This window comes from Bactrocera tryoni, chromosome 2 (assembly GCF_016617805.1).
Source record: "Bactrocera tryoni isolate S06 chromosome 2, CSIRO_BtryS06_freeze2, whole genome shotgun sequence".
NCBI classification, from domain to species: Eukaryota; Metazoa; Arthropoda; class Insecta; order Diptera; family Tephritidae; genus Bactrocera; species Bactrocera tryoni.
In genome coordinates, this window is record NC_052500.1 from 13,923,463 (window position 1) to 13,945,134 (window position 21,672).

Consider the following 21,672-nt stretch of genomic DNA (forward strand, 5'->3'; position numbering starts at 1 on the left):
TGTATGTATGTACATACATACATATATATAGAAATGGTTAGCAACAGTGCAAAGCAAGTCCTTAAAAGCGAGTGCAGTTATTATTATTACAGAATGCCTTAAACTAATTTTCAGTCAGAGCATCAAACGGGTTAAGGCCACAGTATTAATGCTGACTTGTAGTCAATTGATATAAATATGTATATGACGCAGTGTTGCGCAAAATATGTGCAGTGGCCATAATCTGATTTGCAGCTTTATTTTAGAAAACTTCCCCGCATACATGTGCAGAAATAGTGGCATTATTGCGTTCTTTCAAATTGAAATACATACTTATGTGATTTTTCTATTACAGGGATTACCTATGTGAAGAGGATTCCCACGGTGCATGATGGGTCTCAAGTATTTTGTGTCGGGTTTGTGCTAGAGCTGGACATTCACAGAGAAAATGGAAAAATATGTCCATATTCCTTTCTAGCTTTCAGCAAATATTGTTATAGGAGAGACCCATATTTAGCACTTTAGTTCTCCAATCAACAAAAGGCACGTTTTAGTAACTGTAAGTTTGAAAATACAATTCCTGTAATAAGCCTTTGGTTCTAGTCTTAACATACTTGGGCTATATCTTGCAGAGTTGGTAATTGATTTCCATCTGTACTGAGCTCTGTTTCTGCCTCTCTGTCCAGAAGACATCATATGTAGTTTTTATTTTCCTTTTGTATTAGGTTAGAAGTTGTTGATAAGTGAATAAAGCATCTGTAACACCAGGTCTTGCTTTTGAATCGACTCAGCATGAGAAAAATTGGCTGCTGTTTCTTGAGCTATTCTTTCGACGTCTTCTACGTTTAAAATTATTTTGTTAATTCCACCAATAATATTCCATCCACATTGACAGAGCGTCCAATGTTGTTGTTGAACGGTCCAATGTCTTCCCGAGATGTCCAATGTCTTCATTCTTACAATCATCTGACTAAATGTTCTTTCGTAATCCTTTCAAAGATATTTTGTTCTGTTATGCCCACTTGAGTTGCTTAGTCAAGTTTATTTTCGGAATTTATTTATATGTTATGACAGTATTCTACTAAGTGACCTTTGAACATTACTATACATACCAAATATTTGTATGCAATTCTGGAGACATTCATACATAAGTACATATGTTTTAACCAAAGATTCGGCTCAACACTTCAAGTGCTCTAAAAAAGATTGCGATATCTCTATTTTTTATTATTACAGTTTAATCAGGTGGCTTGAACACTTACTCGAGTGATTTAATTCTTAAATTTTTAAAAAGCTTAAAAACATGATCTCTGCAAATACTGTGGGTTACACATTTTCCACAGAACTGTTTTTGCGACTGAAAGTGAAGAGAAAGGCTATTCATATATGTATGTACATACTTGTATATGTATGTGATGAAGTTATTACTATGAAGCATACAAAAAATTTGAATAAAGACATACTAGTAAAATGACCCGAAAAATAACAACAACACAAAGGCTCACGAAGTTAGCAGTGTATAAAAAAAAAATTCGAAAAAACAGGATAATGTGAATACGTGTTTTAATTAAGACCATAAACCAGGTATTGAACGAAAGAAAAAAATGAAAATTGATATTTTTGGCAAAGGGTTTTACACTAAAATGTAAATTTTGGTAAACATTTCTCGACGTTTTTTTAGTTGTAGTTTGAAAACACTTTCGAGAAAAACGCGCTGGAGCGCCCAACTTTTCAAGTCTGTATCTCCAAAACTAACACTCGGATAATCTTGAGAATTTAGGACAATATTCTAGGGATTTTTTAGAATTAAATAAGACAAAAAAATAAATTTTTTGAAGACGCGAGACATGTAACCCTTACAGATTGCAATGAATGAAATTTATAAAAAAAAAAATAATATTAAAGCCAATTTTCATTTAAAGGATAAAGTGTTCTTTATAATATGAACGGTTTGTATATTGTGAATCCAAAAATTACGTTCAAATTACTCAGAATATACTGCATATTACAGTTTCATAATTATTCATACTGTTTAAAATGCCTCTGCCTCTGATAATAGCCAGTTTAATTTAGCTATAAACATATTTTTAAGTTTCGCTTAAAGTTCTCTTAAATTTTTTGTGTGGTTTTGCGCTGAAATTAATGCGAACTAATTGAACACATATTTGGTGCGTTTATAGCACATAAATTTCGAACGAAAATATTTTGATTTGCTATAAAATTGTGTATATATTTTCTCTCGTTACTGTAATGTAAACTTTTGTTCTGAAGCAAGTGTCTTCAAGTTTATAAGCTTGCATATAAGTAGGCGATTGTAAATATATACTCTTTCAGACCTACATGCATACATACGCAGTTTGAGGTTGGGGAAATGGAAGCTAACGGAAACTGATATACGATCGGTAGAATAGATTTATTTGAAATCAAAATAAAGTTGTGCAATTGTTTATATGTATACATATGAAAAATAATTTTCCATTGTTATTTCCAGCTGTTGCGCGGGTTTAAACAGAATAGGCTTGTGCAAAATGTGGTTCTCGGATTGACACCTCTAAACTGTAAAACAGAAGTGATCAAAATAAGAGATGAGTCAAGCGGACTGACAATAAAATTAATGAATCATATAATTTAAATTTCGAATTAAACATAAATTCAACCATATGAACGGTAGTTTGAGGAAGTCAAAAATCTCATAAACAAAAATAGAAACCATATGATAACTTATCAAGAACAATATTCCTTCTATTATATAATTTTATGATACAATGGCATTTATTTAAGTAAACAACTCATGAATGGAAATTTGGTGCACAAATTGTTCATCGAATGCATAAGTTGTACATCAGATTGTTGATAAATTTATATGTTTCAACAGGAGAGATAGTACAAGTTGTACAAGTTCCATACGAAAATAGCCGCTACCAGTAAGGATGACTGGCTGGAGGCGGTTGGTAGTCAGCCATGAAAGAGGCAAAAGGAAAGTGAAAAAGTGAATCAACATTTTAACTGCACAGCCACCACGACCGCAACCACGAAGACACAACGAAACAGCCGAATGAAGCAAATGCAGACAAACCAGAAATGAAAGTGCGAAGAGCAAGAGTGATAAAAGTACAAGAAGAGAAAATTCGTTGCCATTGCTTTAGATGTCGGAAAAATGCTGCTGCGCTGTGGCGCTACTATTTACCGATTACAAAGCCAGCCACTGGAGGAAAGCAGAATGGATTGGAATGCAAAAATTCTTTTCGACATTTTCGTTGTATCTTTCGAGGGCGAAAACCCGACATATTGGCTTGCAGGCATATGCGATTGGAACACTAAGGCAAACGATAAAATGTCATTAAGTATAACTACTTAGCTGTACACACTATATTTTTTCTGTACTAGCGACATTGACACTGATTGTACAATAAGATCAGCTGCAGTATTAAAATCATTATAGAATATTTGTATTATGTAAATACAAATAAATATATCCATATTAAAGAATATTTCCCAAGATTAAATAATTGAAACTTCTTGTATGTATTTGTCACGTAGAAATTCCGGTGTTGACCTTAACGCAGTTGCAAATAGATGATGTAAAATATATTCCTTTTAACCTATCATTTGCATTCTATTACACTTTATACTCTATTGCTAAAAACCAATAACTCAAATTCTGCATTTTTCAACGCTTTGAATTGGATTTTGCAAACATTTATCTGTTTCACATACTTATTGGCAAACACTTATTTCACATAATCTTTCGAAACACAAGCCGCGTGTAATTTAAAATATTCCATCTTCTGAAACTTAGGTAGAAGCATTACAAACAGCACACAAAGATTTATTTTACCATAACACGATGGGGTGTTGACGATTTTCGCAATATGTGCACCATGCGTTAGGCAAGAATTTAGTTTTTGTGAAAATTTTGCTTATTTCTTAATTTTTCACATTTTTTTCTTTTAATATATCAAGTACTGAACTGTGAAATAAGCAAATAACAGAAACAAAAAACGGCAGCGTTGCCGCAGCACCAAACTATTCTCGGATCATTCGGTTCATAACCAAAGTCAGCAGGCGACTACACACAATCACATCGATTTGTTGCATTAATTTACTAAACATTTTACTTATTTGCAAACACGACATACACATAAAAAACACTGCGAGTTGTTAATTAATGCAACCGTTAACACTTTTCAGCTATTAACACCTTTCTACACTATTATTTTCGAGTGCAATTTAGTGAAACTTTTCGCGAAAATTTCATTTTTGCCAATAGAATCGACGACGTAGTGTGGAATGACACACGGCAAAAAATTTGACATTTGTAGCAGCGCTGCGTAATCAAAACGATGAGAGCAATCGTTGTCGCTGTAGTCACCGCCGCTGCGGACGAACGGAGAACCAACGAATAGGGAACACACAAACGGAAGATAAAGTAGTAGCGCATAAAGAACGTAGTATGTAATAACAACAACAACAAAATAACGCCAGAAATATACGAAGAGCGCGTTAACACAGCGCCGCTGCAGCAGCGGCTATGTGCGCGCACACACGCACACAAACAGACACAAAGAAATATACTTCGGCTAGCCAAACGCAGCTGAGCCTTTAATTTTCGCTTTTATACACAAATTGCAAGCATAGCTTTAGCACAGCGTGTGAGCTTATATAGCACGGAAATTAGACATACTTTATTTTGCACAATTTATATTGTTTAAACGCTGCGTAAATTCACATTTCACTTCCACAAACCCTTTTTCACAACGAACTGAACTGACGACTGCGAACGAACGAGCTAACATACGAATGTCAGAAACTTGACAGATACAAAAATGTCAAGATATGCACAAAGAGGAACACGAAAGTGGAAAGGAAAATGAAAGAATGCGGTATTTGGGAAACAAGACTAGAGCATTTCGGCTTAACAGAGGAGTTTCTGATAATTTTTTGCCGGCAGGTGGCGCACGCGTACCAGCAGATGTCGCTTCGGAAATATTAACTGAGGCATTTAAAATAGGGTTGTAATCTTCGGTAAGATAGTATTTACTGTTTTTTCGAAATATTCACAACGGCTTTTCATTTGTGGCGGCAAAAGAAGGCTCAACTGTTTTCTTTTAAAATGAGAAAAAAAATTACAATTATATAACTTATATGGTTTAATGTTTTGGTTTATTATAAGGATTTGTTTTTTTTATAATGTTAAAATTTTCCATTATATTGTAAAAGTGATTTCTCAATTTTTGTCCACTTTTTTCAGTATTTGGGACATAACGCGCCGAATTTTCTTTTCAAGGTGTCAATCGTCTCGGGCTTATCTCCGTAGTCAGTACATACACATAACTCCATAAAAAATGTTAAATCGCGCGGTCCTGGAGGCCAAGCTATAGGCCCACAACGTGTGATAATACTCTTACCAAAAGTTTCTTTAATAAATTGATAGTTTCGTTCACTGTATGACATATGGTGTCGTCTTGTTGAAACTAAAATTGGTCAACATCACCTATTAAGGTACTAAAATGTTATTAGTCATTGCTCTATAGCCCAATTGACTGTAACAATATGACCGGCTTAAATTTTTTTTAGGAATATGGACTAATGATTTCCTCTGCCCATGCTAAAATTTTGTTTAATAATGTTCTTCTGAAAATCGGGATCGGTGGCCATCTCGTTTGGACCCATCCATCGGAGTTGCTCGGCTTCAATTCTTGCAAGAAATCCAAATCGCTCGCTTCCATAAAGAGGTTGGGTACATCCACATCTGAGTAGAAATTAAGTAACGTTGACAGCCGTGGCCAACTCCGAAAAAAGTATTTTTCTTCTTTATTCCCTTAAACACCGCCTACGCGGTTATAGCCGAGTTTGCAACAGCGTGTTAGTCGTTCTTCCGTTTCACCGTTTGGCGCCAATTACAGATTCCAAGTGTGGCCAAGTCTGTCTCCTGCCGGCCTTTCCAACAAAGTGGAGGTTTTCCTCTGCTTCCCTCGGCGAGTACTGCGTCGAACACTCTCAGAGCCGGAGTGTCTTCATCCATTCTGATGACATAACCCAGGCAGCGCTGCCGATGTCTCTTAATTCGCTGAACTATGTCAATGTCATCGTTAATACTAAAATGTTCAAAAATCTTCCACAGAACCTTTATCTCGAAAGTCATAATGCCAACTCGTCAGATGTTGTCATCGTCCATGCCTCTGCACAATTTAGCAGGACAGGGAAGATGATAGACTTGTAGAATTTGGGCTTTGTTCAATTGCCTACTCAGTCCGAAGTAGTATCTGTTGGCGAGAGTTATTCTGCTTTAGGTTTCGAGGCTGAAGTTCTTGTTGGTGTTAATACTGGTTACAAGTTAGACGAAATTATGTACGACTTCGAAGTTATGACTCTCAACAGTGACATGGGAGCCTAGTCACGAGTGCGACGACTGCTTGTTTGATGACAAGAAATTTTTCGTCGTTATTTTCTCCAGCCGTAGATTGAAGAAGTCGCAAGACATGGAGTCGCATTGTCTGAAACCTCGTTTGGTATCGAACGGCTCGGAGAGGTCCTTCCCGATCCTGACGAAGCTTTTGGTATTTTTCAACGTCAGTTTACACAGCATAAATGCAGCTTCTTTTCGTGCTCTTAAAAGCATCTTTGAAATCAACGAAGAGGTGCTCTTCGTCGCCGCATTTAAATAGCTCGGCTGCCAATCTATCAGCCACCGCCACTTTGCTGCTTTTCAGACGGGTAATTGCTATTCGAACTTCTTCTTGGTCGGGCAATGGAACGTTTGCTCCATCGTCATCGATTGGGGAATCGAAAAAAGTATTGCCTCGTTGAAAACCAGAAGGGTTGATTCTTCAAACCTTTATCAATATTTTGTATTTTACTTTATTTCTAATCAAAGTTCATGCAGATCACCAGGTTTAACAAAATTACGAAAATTGTTGAACTTTAACTTTTCTTAGCGCCACACATGCATGATATCTCATGCAATGTTATATTACTCTCTGCGAACTAATGACACATGTAGCTTTATAGTTTATTCAGAATCTTCTGTAAACAATGCTTTATGCTTATCTGCTGCTGGTGATGGTTTTATCTGAAAGCTGGTAGACAGATTTCTCGTTGATAAGACACAGTATGTACTCCGTAGCGAAACTACTAATACCGTTATCTGCATTTATTAACGTTATATACAAATTTAATGAAGAAACAAAATTTTTTTTACATAGTAATTTATTTAAAATTTTTTCTTTCAGCAAATTTATGGAAACAAATATTTTGCAAAGAAACTTGTAGACTCGGTTATTCTCTAAATTGCAACCATATTCGTATTTATCACAACATGGCTATAAATAGCCGTAGTGCTTCCGACGTAAGGGATGTGTAAGTTTAAATACAAAATATTTATAATATTTGATTTCAACAAATTGCATTTAGTTAGTACATTAGGGTTCCTGAGATGTTTCAAATACTCTAGTAGCAGTTGCACACAAGTATATAAAAACATATGTAAATACATATGTATGTATGCACATTATCATCCGCGTTATTTTGTCATCTGTAACACTATCGTTACCAACGATGTAGTTGTTGTTGTCGCTTTGCTTGACTGAGGTGTTTGTGCTTTGACGCAAATATTTACGGAAAAGATAAAAAATAAAGTTTCCCAACAACTGACAACGCCAACATTGATGTCAGCAACACTAATTTACGATCTGTATACAATACTATGCTACATAGATATTTTATATATGTATGTATATGTTTGAATTTATATATTTACCAGAAGATCACTCTATTTGCCATCCCACTTGAAGGAAGAGGTCCTCATATATGGTAGACGATAAGATGTGAACATCGAATTTTTAATGTTATTTATATTCAATTTCGCACACAACCGCTTCGTAGGGAGCCAACTGGGTGAGTGATCCTGACTTTATTTCATGACATCGACTCCCCTCAAGTAGCCCAATGACGCCTAAATAGCACATTTTGTCGCAGCCTAGCCGAGAGGGTCGATGCTCACCACACGATTTTTATACTCTCGCAACAAAGTTGCTAAGGAGAGTATTATAGTTTTGTTCACATAACGGTTGTTTGTAAGTCCTAAAACTAAAAGAGTCAGATATAGGGTTATACATACCAAAGTGATAAGGGTAACGAGTAGAGTTGAAATCCGGATGTCTGTCTGTCCGTCCGTCCGTCTGTCCGTCCGTCCGTGCAAGCTGTAACTTGAGTAAAAATTGAGATATCATGATGAGACTTGGCTCTATAAGAAGGTTAAGTTCGAAGATGGGCAAAATCGGCCCACTGCCACGCCCACAAAATGGCGAAAACCGAAAACCTATAAAGTAACATAACTAAGCCATAAATAAAGATATTAAAGTGAAATTTGGCACAAAGGATCGCATTAGAGAGGGGCATATTTGGACGTAATTTTTTTGGAAAAGTTGGTGTGGCCCCGCCCCCTACTAAGTTTTTTGTATATATCTCGAAAACTACTATAGCTATGTCAACCAAACTCTACAGAGTCGTTTACTTCAGGCATTTCCATATACAGTTCAAAAATGGAAGATAAAGATGATAAAATCTTTTGTACTGATAAACTTCATCTGGAGTGGTTCAGAGGGTAGGCAATAGAGTGAAGCGATTTTGGTTCCCTTGGTTTTAAAATGAGCTACTGGAGCCAGTCCTCAAGGGTTCATCGTCAGACAGCTACTCTACCAAACGACCTACTCAAACTTTGTAAAAAAATGTTAAAACTTAGAGTAATCGACTCCCAAAACTTTAAAGTCGTTTTCCTCGAAACGCGGATTTCAGAGTTGGAGGGCTGAATTTCACACCAGCTTCGTAGATATATTTTCAGATGATTGAAGGAATAAGGTTTTTTATATCAATTTCCGAAAATTTATTAAATTTTAATTTTTGAAAATTTTGTAAGTTTTTTTTGTCAAAAATAAAAATTTGTTAAAAATCAAGGTTAATGATCGGGGATCAAAAATGAAAATTTTGACTAGTCCTTCGATCATTACCTGTACTCAACTGTTATAATAATACATTTTATTGATTTTTGGATTTGAGATAATTTTAAGCCGAAATATCTTGCCCACAGCCAGATACATTTTGTCAGAGATTCTACTAGAGATCGGCTACGGCATCAGGGGAATCCAAAGTTAAGAAAGGTTAATCAAAGATTATTAAAGCACATTAAATTCTGTTTTTAATTTTTTTATTAAATAGAATTTCTTTTCAACAGAAACAGAATACCAAACATTTCTGACTTTCAACTTTATATAATTCTTTAATGCGAAAGGTTGAAATGTAAAAATTATAGAAGAACGTTGTACGAATCGGCACATGGTCAAAAACTGATAAGAGCCCACCACGTGTACTAGAAATATATAGACATTACATATGTATGGGTAGGTTAGTAACGACTTAGTCTGCTTCTACATATATTCCACTGCAGTGACCATGCTGAAGGGGTACCACAATTCAATAGATAGCCAATAGCCAGAAACTGTCGCCAAATTAATCATTTTTAATTAAATTGTATGCATGTACATATGTAAGTGTGCGTGTCTAGTAATGTGAGTCAATTACATTACATCAATCACATATTTGCCTAAGCCATCGCTTGCCTACAGTGATTTTATGTACATTTGAGCATATTTTGGCATTACCAGCAATTTGGCCGTTCACACCTTTCATTAGTCGCGTAACGCACATGGTCCGCTGGCAGTTAGACAAAATTCGCGCCCGTGTCTAGTCGAAATAGTCAATTTTTCTTAGCTTTTGCTTAACGAAATGCAAGAAAGTTTTATCTTCCGGAAAAGTGTTGGAATTGTGCAAACACAAATTTTTAAGGAACTACTGGCTAAACCAAGCGTACTTTTGTGCCTCGCAAGGAGTTACTCTTTTGATGGCGGCTGATGGTGGTATAGTAGTGGCGATACTTTCTATAAAGTGAGGTGATTAAACATTTTTTTTGAAAACTAGAACAACGTTAACTTTGGTTGCCCGTCACAGGTATATTTTTTATACAGGTCATTATCTTGATTTTTTAAAGAGCAGTTTGTATGGCAGTAATAAGTTATAGTGGCTCGATCTGAACAAATTCTACGGAGGTTGTAGCAATGCCTTATATCATAATTCATGCCAAATTTCTTGAAGATATCTCGTCAAATAAAATTATTTTCCATACAAAGCATTGATTCCGATCGCTCAAGTTGTATGACAGCTATATCTGATAGTGAACCGATATCAGCGGTTCCGATAAATATGTAGTGACTTTAGTGACTTGAAGAGAAAAATACGTGTACAAAATTTCAGTTCAATATCTCAAAAATGAGGGTACTAGTTCGTATGGATACAACGATTTAGGTAAAGTATTAGGGCTTTAGCTAGATTTAATACCAAAAAAATAATAATAATACCAAAAATAATGTAAATTTTCCAAAAATAGAATATAATACTGCAAGAATGTATTAAAAACCAAAAATAAGCCTATAAATTTCGTAAATTTTGGAAACATTTGCCAGTAAAACGTTCAACTTTTACGTATAGCGTGGTCAATTTGCAGTACAACAAATACATGTTATACTAAATTACTACAAATTTATGTTATTCTAAATAATAAACACATTAAGTGAAAGCTCGCTAAATAAAAATAAATTTGCAAGCGCATATGACAAAAGTCGGTTATTTTATTTTCGATCTTCGTACGCCTTGCATATAAGACGGCCGATTACAGTAAATTCGCCTCTCAATACAGGTCTTGAAGCTTGCTGCTCGAAATTTTTATACACTCAAGTCAATAAAAACCTAACTGCCATGCGGCGACTCCGTTACAGCTTGGGCGTTGCGACAGCTCGAAATGAACCAGTTTTTTCCGGGTTCATTGGTTGCTAATAACAATAACATAAGCGATTTGTTGGGATGAATAACTGAACAGCAGCATTGCATTTTTGTTTATCAAAATGAAATTTGCGTAACCTTGCTCTCCATATACTTGTAAGAAAAAGTGTAGAATGATTAGTAATTATAGACTTCACTAGAAAATTATTTAACACAATTAATCAGTTTTAAGGGCTTATCCATTTTTTGAATTAAAAAAATCGATTTTTTTAATATATTTCAAATATATTTGCACGCATTTGAGAATATTTTTCGAAGTCGTAGTGGCTCCAAAACACTAAAGTCTCAAAGTTAGTGAAATAGTACCTTGACCTCTTTGTGAATCTAACAACTTATTTGACAATAAACCTACAATAAGTTCTAGGATATATCAGGAATATCACCTGTGAAGCATAACAGGCAATACGCCACGAATAGGTTCCGGAAAAGGGCGGAAATTCCGGAAAAGAGTGGAAATATGCCTGTGGCTACTTGCAGAAATTTAATCGACAAACATGTTATACAAACAGCTGAGTTGCGTTGGAGTCAATCGCTTACTTGGTCAACGAGCAGGCATAAATGGAATATGGGTCGTACAAAATTCCAAAGGAATGATATAAGAGCTCTAGTACTTAGGTGTGCTAACAGGTTACTAACTAATTAGCAGACATGCCAGTAGATCAGTAATGCCATATGATGACTGTTTTAGAAGTTATCAGGGGCAAAAACCAGAGGAGACTATAAAACAGCTTCTACAAGTATGCGAATTATAAGGTTTTATATAGAAAAAGAATCGTAACTATCGGTCAAAGGTTTCCTCGCAACGCCTCGGAGTTTAGGCTAGGTTAGATGGCTGATTAAGGATCGCAGGTGGACTGTTATATGTAGTCCTTTGTGAAGCCATAGAAAACAAGAACTCCGTCTGGGAGGCTGCACAGATAAGCACGGGGGGTTCAGAGAGCGACGACAATAGAGTGAGTGGGCTTTAGTACCATTGATATCACAATGTGCTTCCCAAATGCCTTGGTGCGTGATTAGACAGACGTACATATATGTATACCTAGTGGCTTCAAAAACTTTAAACGTGTCTTTCTCGGAACGCTGTTTTCGGGATGGGTGAGCAAAAATTCTCCGAAATGGCTGGACCGATCGACTTGAATTCTTGAATTTTTGATAATAATTTTGATTTTAACGCATTCTAAGGTGTAACTCTTTTCAAAAATCGCCTTTTATGGGAAGCCACCATTTTCTCAAAAATCAAAAATTTGAGTAGTTCTTCGATCATTACTTGTATTCACCTATTGTTATCAAAAAATTTGTTTGTGCTGGGTGTACGATGTGTACGATTTTCAATTAATGTTCCATATCCTTTACTTTTATATTTTCATCAGTTTGGATCACGAGGATCTCTTGACCGTCTTTGAAGGCCTTGTACCACTCTTGGGCTTTTTCAACATTCGCTACACGAAATTTGGTTAGAAATACAAAATTTGAGACAAATTCTTTGTTCGATATTTTTATCCATTGTAAAAATCGCAACGCACTACTGAGGTGTACCGACTTATGCAACTGCTGTAAACGAACTGGTCGACAAATCGGGCTTATATTTGGCATACTAATTAAGGAGAGCCCTAATAGCTCAGCAAATTATGTTTTTTTTTTTAAATATCATTTACCCGGGGAATTTAATTATAATTTCCAAGTGCTTTTTTGTCACAATGTACAACCCCTCAAACCTCTGTAATTGTTCCGTTAAAATTGAAATACTGCCCTTAGACCTTCAAATTCAGTAAGAAAGACAGTTTGAAAATAGCAAAATGCACTGTCTTCAGCTATTTCCCTGAAAACCTATTTGCGCTGTGGCCACTCCACTGTGCACACGCTGCTGTATTCAGTTGTTGTTGCATTTTGACAAATATGCCTTATCATAATCGGAACTAGCGTGTGTTTTGTGCGCGATTTTATCAGCGCTTCCATTATCTCCAATCTTTATCTCCGTGCCATTTCACTAGGTAAGCAAAAATCACCCACTAAATGGCTTATCGCAAAATCTCTTACACAAAATCCGATTTTTCCACAAAAAAAAGCAGAGTGATGATCAGCAGTACTAGCTAGTACGAGTAACGCTATCCTAGGGTACATGTACTAAGATGCACAAGCACAGTTAATTGTAGAAACGAGCATAAATAGTAACGAGCGAAAGAATGTGTAGGCGATGATAGTTGAACGACGCAGCCAGCAAAGATCGTAAGGAAATATGAAAGATGATTCGGCGCGTTGACAGTGAGCAAGTCGAGCAGTGTGATGATCAAAAGTATAAGATCTGTTTATAAAACTTTAGTCTGAGTGATAAAACGAATTTAGTCTTTGTTCGGACATACGCAGCGAGTGTGGCAGGCGGCAGACAACGTTCTAAAGTGGCATTGCAAAGCAGCGGGTAAATTAAAAAAATCAGGAAAAAAAATTAAAAAAAAAACAGCAAAAAGCTGCTTAAAGTGCAGTGTAAAGTAATAAATTGTGTAATATATATATAAAAGAATAATAAAAAATTATTTCAGACTTAGCAATTTATTGCATAAAATATTAAATGGAAATCATTTTGTGCTGCTTAAGTAAAAAATGTGAAACGAACGCTGTAAATAACTGTTAATAAGATCGAAAGCGAAATTTAAAATTGTGCAACATTTTTAGTGCTAAATATCAAACTATATATAGTAAATAGTATACTAAAAGATCAAAGTGAATTAAAAAAGGACTTTTTGTAGCTGAAAAGTGAAAAATATATATCACCGAGCAGTGTTTAAATTAGAGAAAACGACAATTTACGAATTAAAAATCAATTAATCATAACTACCCGCCGAGCAGCAGCTCACTTTTTCAATGCCAACAACGTTGTCCGCGACCATTTGCTGAACATTTATTGGATTAAAAGCACACGTAAATTGAAAGCGCAGCTTACAGCTTAAAAGCTCAGGAGCGCACACAAACCCACCCACTATATACACACACACACGCATACACTAACACCATTGCATGCAATTTTTTTCCTCAACAGCAACGTACGAAAATCTAGTGAAAGAAACGTGTGAGCAAAGCAAAACGCAATAGCGCAGCAGTGTGACGGCAGAAAGTGGCCGCTTAGACGCGGACTTTACTTTTTCGTTGAGTGATTTTATTTTTTATTTCTTATTGTTTTTTTTTTTTGTTAGTCTGTTTTGTGAATGGAATTGAAATAAATCGCTGATTATCTGCTTAAATTGAATTTAATCAAGACGAACGGACGTTTAATTTCAAGTGTTTCATCGCGCGCGCGCCGCTCGAATACATCATACTTGTGCTGGACAACACGCACACATACATGTACATATATGGAGCTTTAGAAGCACAGATTCACATACAAATAGTGTACACCTAAATCAACGTATTAGCGACTGTGCGGAGTCGTTGTGTCGCACATAGCTATATAGCATATACATACATACATAGAAAAATACATACTATACATGCCACACATATACTACTGCACAGCAGTGGAAACAATTTTGTTGAACATTTGTGCACAAAACACTAGTCAGTCGATCGCTTGGGCGGCCTAACGTATGTCTTTTAGCTACCTTCATACAAAAATAGCGACTGTGCATGTGTGTGGTGCTGAAATCACAGTGAGGGTGTCTATGTGTGGACGCAAAAGCGCGTGTTTAACTCGATACAACTGCGAAATCAAACACCGTTTTGTGCACATATTTCATAAAAACGACATAAAACAAACACAGACGCGCGTAAACTTATACTGTGGCAACTAAAACACACATACGTGACGATAACTCCAACCCAACCGCGGCACTTCGTCAAGGCGCCCACTCCTCACAACGTCCTAACTATCCAAAACTCGCCCACTCTCCTCAACATACCCAGCATTGAAACAGCTTCTAGAGGAACCAGCATCCCACAACCTCCAACCAGTGTCAGCGCCAGCGCCAGGCTGCAGCACTGCGCATTTGGAGTTTGTTATATTTACGGTGTTTACATTTCGGTGGCGGCACAAACATTCAGCGCCATAATTTACTGCACCGCCAAGTGGTGAAGTAGTGTAGAGAAGCAGCAGTGCAGTGCAGAAGCTGCGCGCGCCGCACAACCTAGCGCGTCGCGTAAGCGTCAACAAGCAAAGGTGCAGCGTTGGCGCCTCACTAAGGTCTAACCATTTCACCAGAAATAGTAAAACTTGCAATTGTGATATTGCCAACGGCAGCGTGTACGCGTAGCACACGAAATGGCAATAATCGGTGGTGAGGAGACTGCTACCGAGACCATTGATATGGTGCCGGTAGAGAAGGTGAAACCGTCGAAATTTGGCGAGTTCTGTCGGCGCAATGGCATAAATCCGAATTTGATAATGTTGAAGATAACGCTGTTCGTCATGTATGGCGGTGAGTATTATTATGATTTCTACAAGCTTTATAATCTTATGTGTACATATGTATATCTGTATATAGATTTGAGGTTAATAACTATGCAAATTTGGCAGCAATTGCTGCTTTGTTTGCGTCATATTTGGCAACTAACTTCAAGTAGTGCACTGTGCCAATAACAAATTGTTTTCAAAACGGCATAGCCGTTACCATATCGGTACTTATGGGTTCTGCACAAAATACAACGGTCCGGTGTCTCTAGTTCTCCAAGTGATATTATTCGTGGCTCCACGAGTATTAGCCGATAAATATCAGTGATCTTTTAAAAAGTTTCAATGATTTCTGCCTATGATACTTTATTTGATGAGCAATTTTAACATGACCTATAGACCAAATTTATCATAATTACAATACAGTAGAAGCGACAAGATACCTGTATTGAAAAATTCTTTAAAGTCGTGCTTGATTGACTTACAGCTATCTTGAATATGCACCCACTAAAGATCAATAGTAATAGATGTTCCAGAAAAATCGATTCTTTTAAGAGTTTAGAACAGTCAGGTTAGGGCAGCCAGGAGCCCTAAGTCTTGTTAAATGTAACCAATTTTTTTGAAGTGATTCCTTTTAACTTTTATGTACATTATGGTTGGCTTAATTTTTTGTAGAAATATGGACCAATGATTACGTCTGCCTATAGAGCTCTTTAAACAGTGATTTTCTGGACATGTGACAGGGTATCAGCTTGTGGATTATCATCACAATGGGTAGCTTTTTGGGCTCATTCACTGAATGTAAAACCCGAGTTGCTGATGAGTTCTCTTAAAAAGCAGGGGTGTAAGCCGAGTAGAAAATCGTTAGGCTGTCTGTTGTGATTCCAGCTTCTTGACGGGGAACCTTCCTTGTATTTATTGACGTGCGTTTCTTGCTACACAGAGGTGGGTGAGTATCTTGGCTACAATGAGATAGTGGTCTGAGTTAATGCTAGGACCTCGGAGCGTATGCACATTCAAAACACTGGAGACGTGTCTTCCATCTATCACAACATGATTGATGGTGGTCGGTTTTCGGAGACAATCAGGTAGCTTGATGGATTTTCTTATGCTGGAATCTAGTACTACAGATAACCATATTTCGGGCCCCGGCAAAGTCGATCAGCCTCAATCCATTTGGGAATGTTTCCTAGTGGATGCTGAATTTACTGACTTTTGAGCCAAAAATACCTTCTTTGCTCAACTCGGCGTGAAAGTCGCCAAGCATCGTTGCTCTCATTCCTTGTCTCGTCCATCGCACTTGTTCAACGGCGGTGTATACACAGTTGTTGAGCTATAGATTAGAAATTTTACATACGCCATTTCCTTTCCATGAAGCTGTTTGTTTGCTGGAATCGCTGATATCGAAGTGCATTGCATATAACTGCCTTACAAACTGTACGATAAAAATCAAGTTCTTGTATGGAAAATTTTTTTGTTGGACCAGCTATCTTTACAAAATCTGGTATACATTATTTTCAAACATAATACTACAATATATGAAGAAATTGTTCGGATCAAAAGCCTATAACATATAGCTGCTGCAGAAAATGAAGATCAAAATCAAGCTCTTATATGGAAAACTTTTTTATATGACAAGATATCTTCATGGAATTTGGCATAAATTATTTTCCAAGGCAACGCCACGAAATTTGAAAATATTCTTCTGATCGGAATACCCTATCATATAGCTACCACACAAACTGAATGATCAAAATTAAGTTCTTGAATGAAAACTTCTATATTTGTGTAGGGTATTCTAGCTGCGGTACGGTTCACATCTTTTTCTTATTTCTGCTTTGAATATTACCATGTTCCCTTCATCTAATGCCACACAATAGAAAAAAGTAACATTTTATACTTAAGCAGCTGACTGACTCACTGCAATCAGTTAATGCCAGTTAAGCGCTGCGCTTAATTGTGATTAAAGTTAATTTGTTAATTAATATTTATTAAATTGTGACATTGACACTAACAACAATTACTAGATTTGCTGCGCGAGGATGTACCGCTAGATATCAGATACGAATATTTACATAAGCTAATTTGTATAGCACAACAACACAGAGCTTAATGCGAGCACATATTCTAATAAGTGGCGTTTGCACTAAGTGAATTTGGTCGCATAACCCTCACACAAAAGTGAGAAAAAATAAAAAATGCACATTTCTTTAATATAATAAAGTGGATTATGCTGCTGCTGCTGAGACCGAAAGGAACTCGAACTAATTTCACAGCAATGCACACGCACACACATACGTGATTAGTTTGTAAGCGTGTAAGCTTTTGTTTTGTAAAATTAAGAAATCCAGAAAAGTGGAACGCAAAACCGAAAAGCAAAATAGAAAAAAAAATAATAAAAAATAAAAGCGTGAAGTAAAACAAGCAAGTTAGAATTGCCATTGACCGTCACAAGTGACTGACATTAGGTACATTTATATCTAATACATACATATGTATGGCTAGAGCAAAAATATCATGCGTGAGTGTATATGTGACTATTTGTATATATTTATGTACAACAACAGTTACTTGGTCTTATTATAAGTCACATAAGTCTACAATGGCATCGCTTTAACACTCACTTGTACTCAAATTTGCTCATAAAATTTTCTTAAACTAATTTCATACTCGTTGAAATAGCGAAATTTGCTACTTTATTTGCAGCGGTGCACAAACTTTTCTTTTTTAGAGCCTCATCTAACCGGTTCCCAAAATGGTATCTAATATTGGGTAATCGAAAAAGTCTTTTCGTATTTCTAATCAAACGTCAACTATTTTTTAAAAATACGAAAAAACTTTTTCGACTAGCCATTATTTAGTATCTAGGCAGCTAAGAAATTTTGCTTAATTACTGCCTGCTGTGCTATATTTTTATGTGCCATTATTTTTTTTAAACCAAATTCCCTTAATATATTTGACTTTTTTCCGGATACTACAACTAGATAAATTTGTTTGTATATAAGCATTGTGTCATGTAACTAATTGATAGTTTCCGAGGCTCAAAAGCCATTTAAGAAATAGTATGTGACATTAGTCACCGAGTAGCGAGTGAGAAATGACGAGTAAATGACAAAGTCGGCATCGAACAGCAGCTCAATCAGTGGCATCTCCAATATGCTTACATACTTGTATGTGAAAGATATACATATGTACATACATACATATGTCTTAGCATTGATGTAAGAAGGTGGTGGATGTATGTGTGAAGGTAGTTGTGGGTTCCGCAAAGAGATGCACATACAAATTTGATAGAAAGAAAAGCGCAGCACCTAGAAGCTTCAACTAGAAGCGCTTTTCTTTTTATCGAATATACTCACCTAATGAGGTACATATGTATGTGCGCATATGCTGCTATTGCTATGTCATTGATATACACATAACATACTTGCACATACAAGTGAAAAACGGCACATATAAATAACTATGTGTTAGTGCACAAGCGCTTCAATCTTGCCTCTCCAGAAGAAATGGCAGCCAAGTGAAAAAGTGACTACGGCTAATTGGCTGCTTTGTTTTTGCAGCAGCTAAGTTTATATAAACACACACATATGTTCTAGTTAATTTAATACAAGTGCTAACGTCTAGATTAAACGATTTTTTCAATGTTAGATTTACGTATGATATAATTCAAGCAGCAATGCCATTGACGAGCATTTCATAAGTTTCGCAGTACATACATACTCGGTTTCGTCATAGCTGTGCGACATGGCGTATGAGTGCGCGATGATGTTTTGTGCGGAGATGTGGAAAGTGGAATTATTTTTGTACATAGAAATTTAATTGAAAAAGTAATTAAATAATAATGATTTTAAAGAAAAATAGAGAAAATGTTAATTTTGGCTGTAGCGAGGCCATCGCTGTTGCATTTGTTATAGCACAAAAGGGTAGATAAAGTTCTTAATCTTTATCTTTATCGGTCAATTTGTATGGCAGCTATAAGTTATAGTGTTCCGATCTTAATAATTTAACTGTTGATTGTAGCTTTGCTTTGGACGATAATCCTCGCCCAACTTCATATCAATTAAAAAAGTTTTCCATACAAGGAATTGATTTTGATCGGTCAGTTTGTATGGCAGCTATAAGCTATAGTGGTACGATTTGAACGATTTCTGTGGAGATTATAGCAATATATTGGATAATTACTTATGTCAAATTTCATGAAGATATCGTTTCTAGTAAAAAAGTTTTCCATATAAGGACTTGATTTTGTTCGGTCAGTTTGTATGGTAACTATATGCTATAAAGGTCCGATCTGAATATTTTTTTCAGAAATCGTACCAATGGCTTGTATAATTATCTACGCCAAATTTCGTGAAGATGTTTTGTCAAATATAAAAGTTTTCGTATAAGGACTAGATTTTAATCGGTCAGTTTATATGGCAGCTATAGGCTATAGTGGTATGATTTGAACAATTTCTGCGGAGATTGAACTGTTGTCTTGGATAGTAATTCATGCCAAATTTGGTGAAGATATCTTGTCAACTGAAAAAGGTTTTCTATAAAAGGAATATATTTTGAGCGGTCAGTTTGTTCCTATAGTGCTCCGATAACGGCGGATATATCTCTTAAATTGTAAGGTTCACGAAAAAAAATCCTAAATTTTTACAAAATCTATGAAATTTGATATTTTTAAAAGCGAAATTTTTGTAGTAGGTATTTTTATATCTGATTATAACGAAAAAATAGAAAACTGCAAGGCGAAGGACCGGTACAATTAAGAGCTCCTTCTTGGAGAGCCTCTCTTAGAGGTGTTTAAGAAAAAAAAAATGTCATGAGTAAATACCAAGCGAAAAGAATTATTTGTTTTTTAGCCACTTTAATACATTTAGTATAATAATAATTAGAAATATTCTATGTATATAGGTATACCCACTCATTCATGTCATATGAGTACAAGTGCAGGAGTTCACACGCCTTTTACTCGTATGTGTTATTAGAAAGTAAATAAGATTGAGACAACAGAGCAAGTGCAAGTGCACCTAGCTTCACTAAAAACAGTAATCTTCTAGATAAAAGAAAGAAAATGATTCAAATGGAGAATACAAGCACTGAGATAGTGATTTGAGGAAGAACTCTAAAGTTATCGATATTAGTAAAAATCGTTCTTTTTTTTTTGATTTGGTAATTCACGCAGTGTTGCCAATATTTTGTTTGTTTTACTAGATTTAATCCGACATTTATTCAGTTGTCGGATTTTGCCTAAAATAACATTAATCTCTTGCACGTTTATCACTCACCTCTCCCTTTCAGGGTTAATAATTTTGTATTTTCAGCGTTGCTTATTAAATAAGTAAAATTATATTTATTTTGCTGAAATTACAAAGAATATGTTATCGTATGAGAGTGTGCACGTGATAGCGCTTTGTTGGGCTACATACATTCATATGTTTATCATTACTTAATTTGCCTTGTTTGTGCTGATTATCTACAAAATTATACTTATTAATTAAAATGTTTAATTTTTGCTACGAAATTAAATCCTAAACGAGAACAAATAGCAATAACAATGTTTTTATTTATTATAAATAACTTTTCTTTTTATTGTTTAACGGTATATTTTATAGTCGCATTTTATATAGTTTCATCATTATACCCTGCGCCAGTGGAAAAGTGACACAAAGTTTCAAATATACTTCAAAATGAATTTTATTTCCGAGGCCCTACTGCTAATCTCAAAGTTATCTTGTTAATAGTAACTTTCAAAGATAACAGTTTTTGCTTCAAAATGTGAAAGTTGTTATAAAGCTGTTGGGGTACTCACAACCTGATCATAAAATCATAAATTTTTATACTAGTTTAAAAGATTTGTTGTTGGATTGCATACTAAAAAAAGTTTACGCAAATACAACTCTGAACGGTATGTTTTCGGACTTATGTGAGACTATGTGAAAACCCTATTTGTGTTTTATTTAAGTTTTACGGATTTAAGTTTTTATGCGTCATTAGCTGTCATAAAAGCTACCGTTTAAAAACAATCCTTTAACTGGCTATCAACATTTTGAGAGTTGCCAAATATTTGTTTTAGTTTTATCAGTTTTTCTGCGCATCTATACCTACTTTATACAGTGTTGTGCAAGAACTAAGCAATGTCTCATTGAATTTTATATATTTTAGATAACATCCATTTTTCAAGAGAATATGAGGTTGGTTGAGATTGCTGACCCACCAAAAATAACTATTGCTTTTTTAATGTGTGGTTTCCAATGAGGCAATATTTTTTGGAGTTGGTCTTTTGACAGCTGTTCGGGATTTATGCTCAGTTTGATTTCATAATGAACAGACTTACTTCGTAAGTTACCAAAATAATGGTGTCATCGCGCTCTGCGTCCAACATTCTTTAATCACCTAGCAGTGTCGGTGATTCGTGCAACCACGGATCA

The 21,672-nt window shown here is 35.6% G+C and overlaps 1 protein-coding gene across 7 annotated transcripts in view; it reads left to right on the top strand.

The window, feature by feature from the left end:
- The first annotated feature begins 13,125 nt into the window (after positions 1-13,125).
- Positions 13,126-21,672, top strand: part of LOC120767381 — a 50,142-nt gene continuing 41,595 nt past the window's right edge. The window contains exons 1-2 of one of the 7 annotated variants that reach the window (XM_040093374.1): positions 13,126-13,288; positions 13,907-15,278. In XM_040093374.1, coding sequence (XP_039949308.1) covers positions 15,122-15,278 — 157 coding nt within the window. In that variant the 5' untranslated portion in view covers positions 13,126-13,288; positions 13,907-15,121. Of the gene's footprint in view, positions 13,289-13,406; positions 15,279-21,672 lie in introns of those variants that run through there. The other 6 variants (XM_040093375.1, XM_040093372.1, XM_040093373.1 and 3 more) reach the window with 6 other exon arrangements.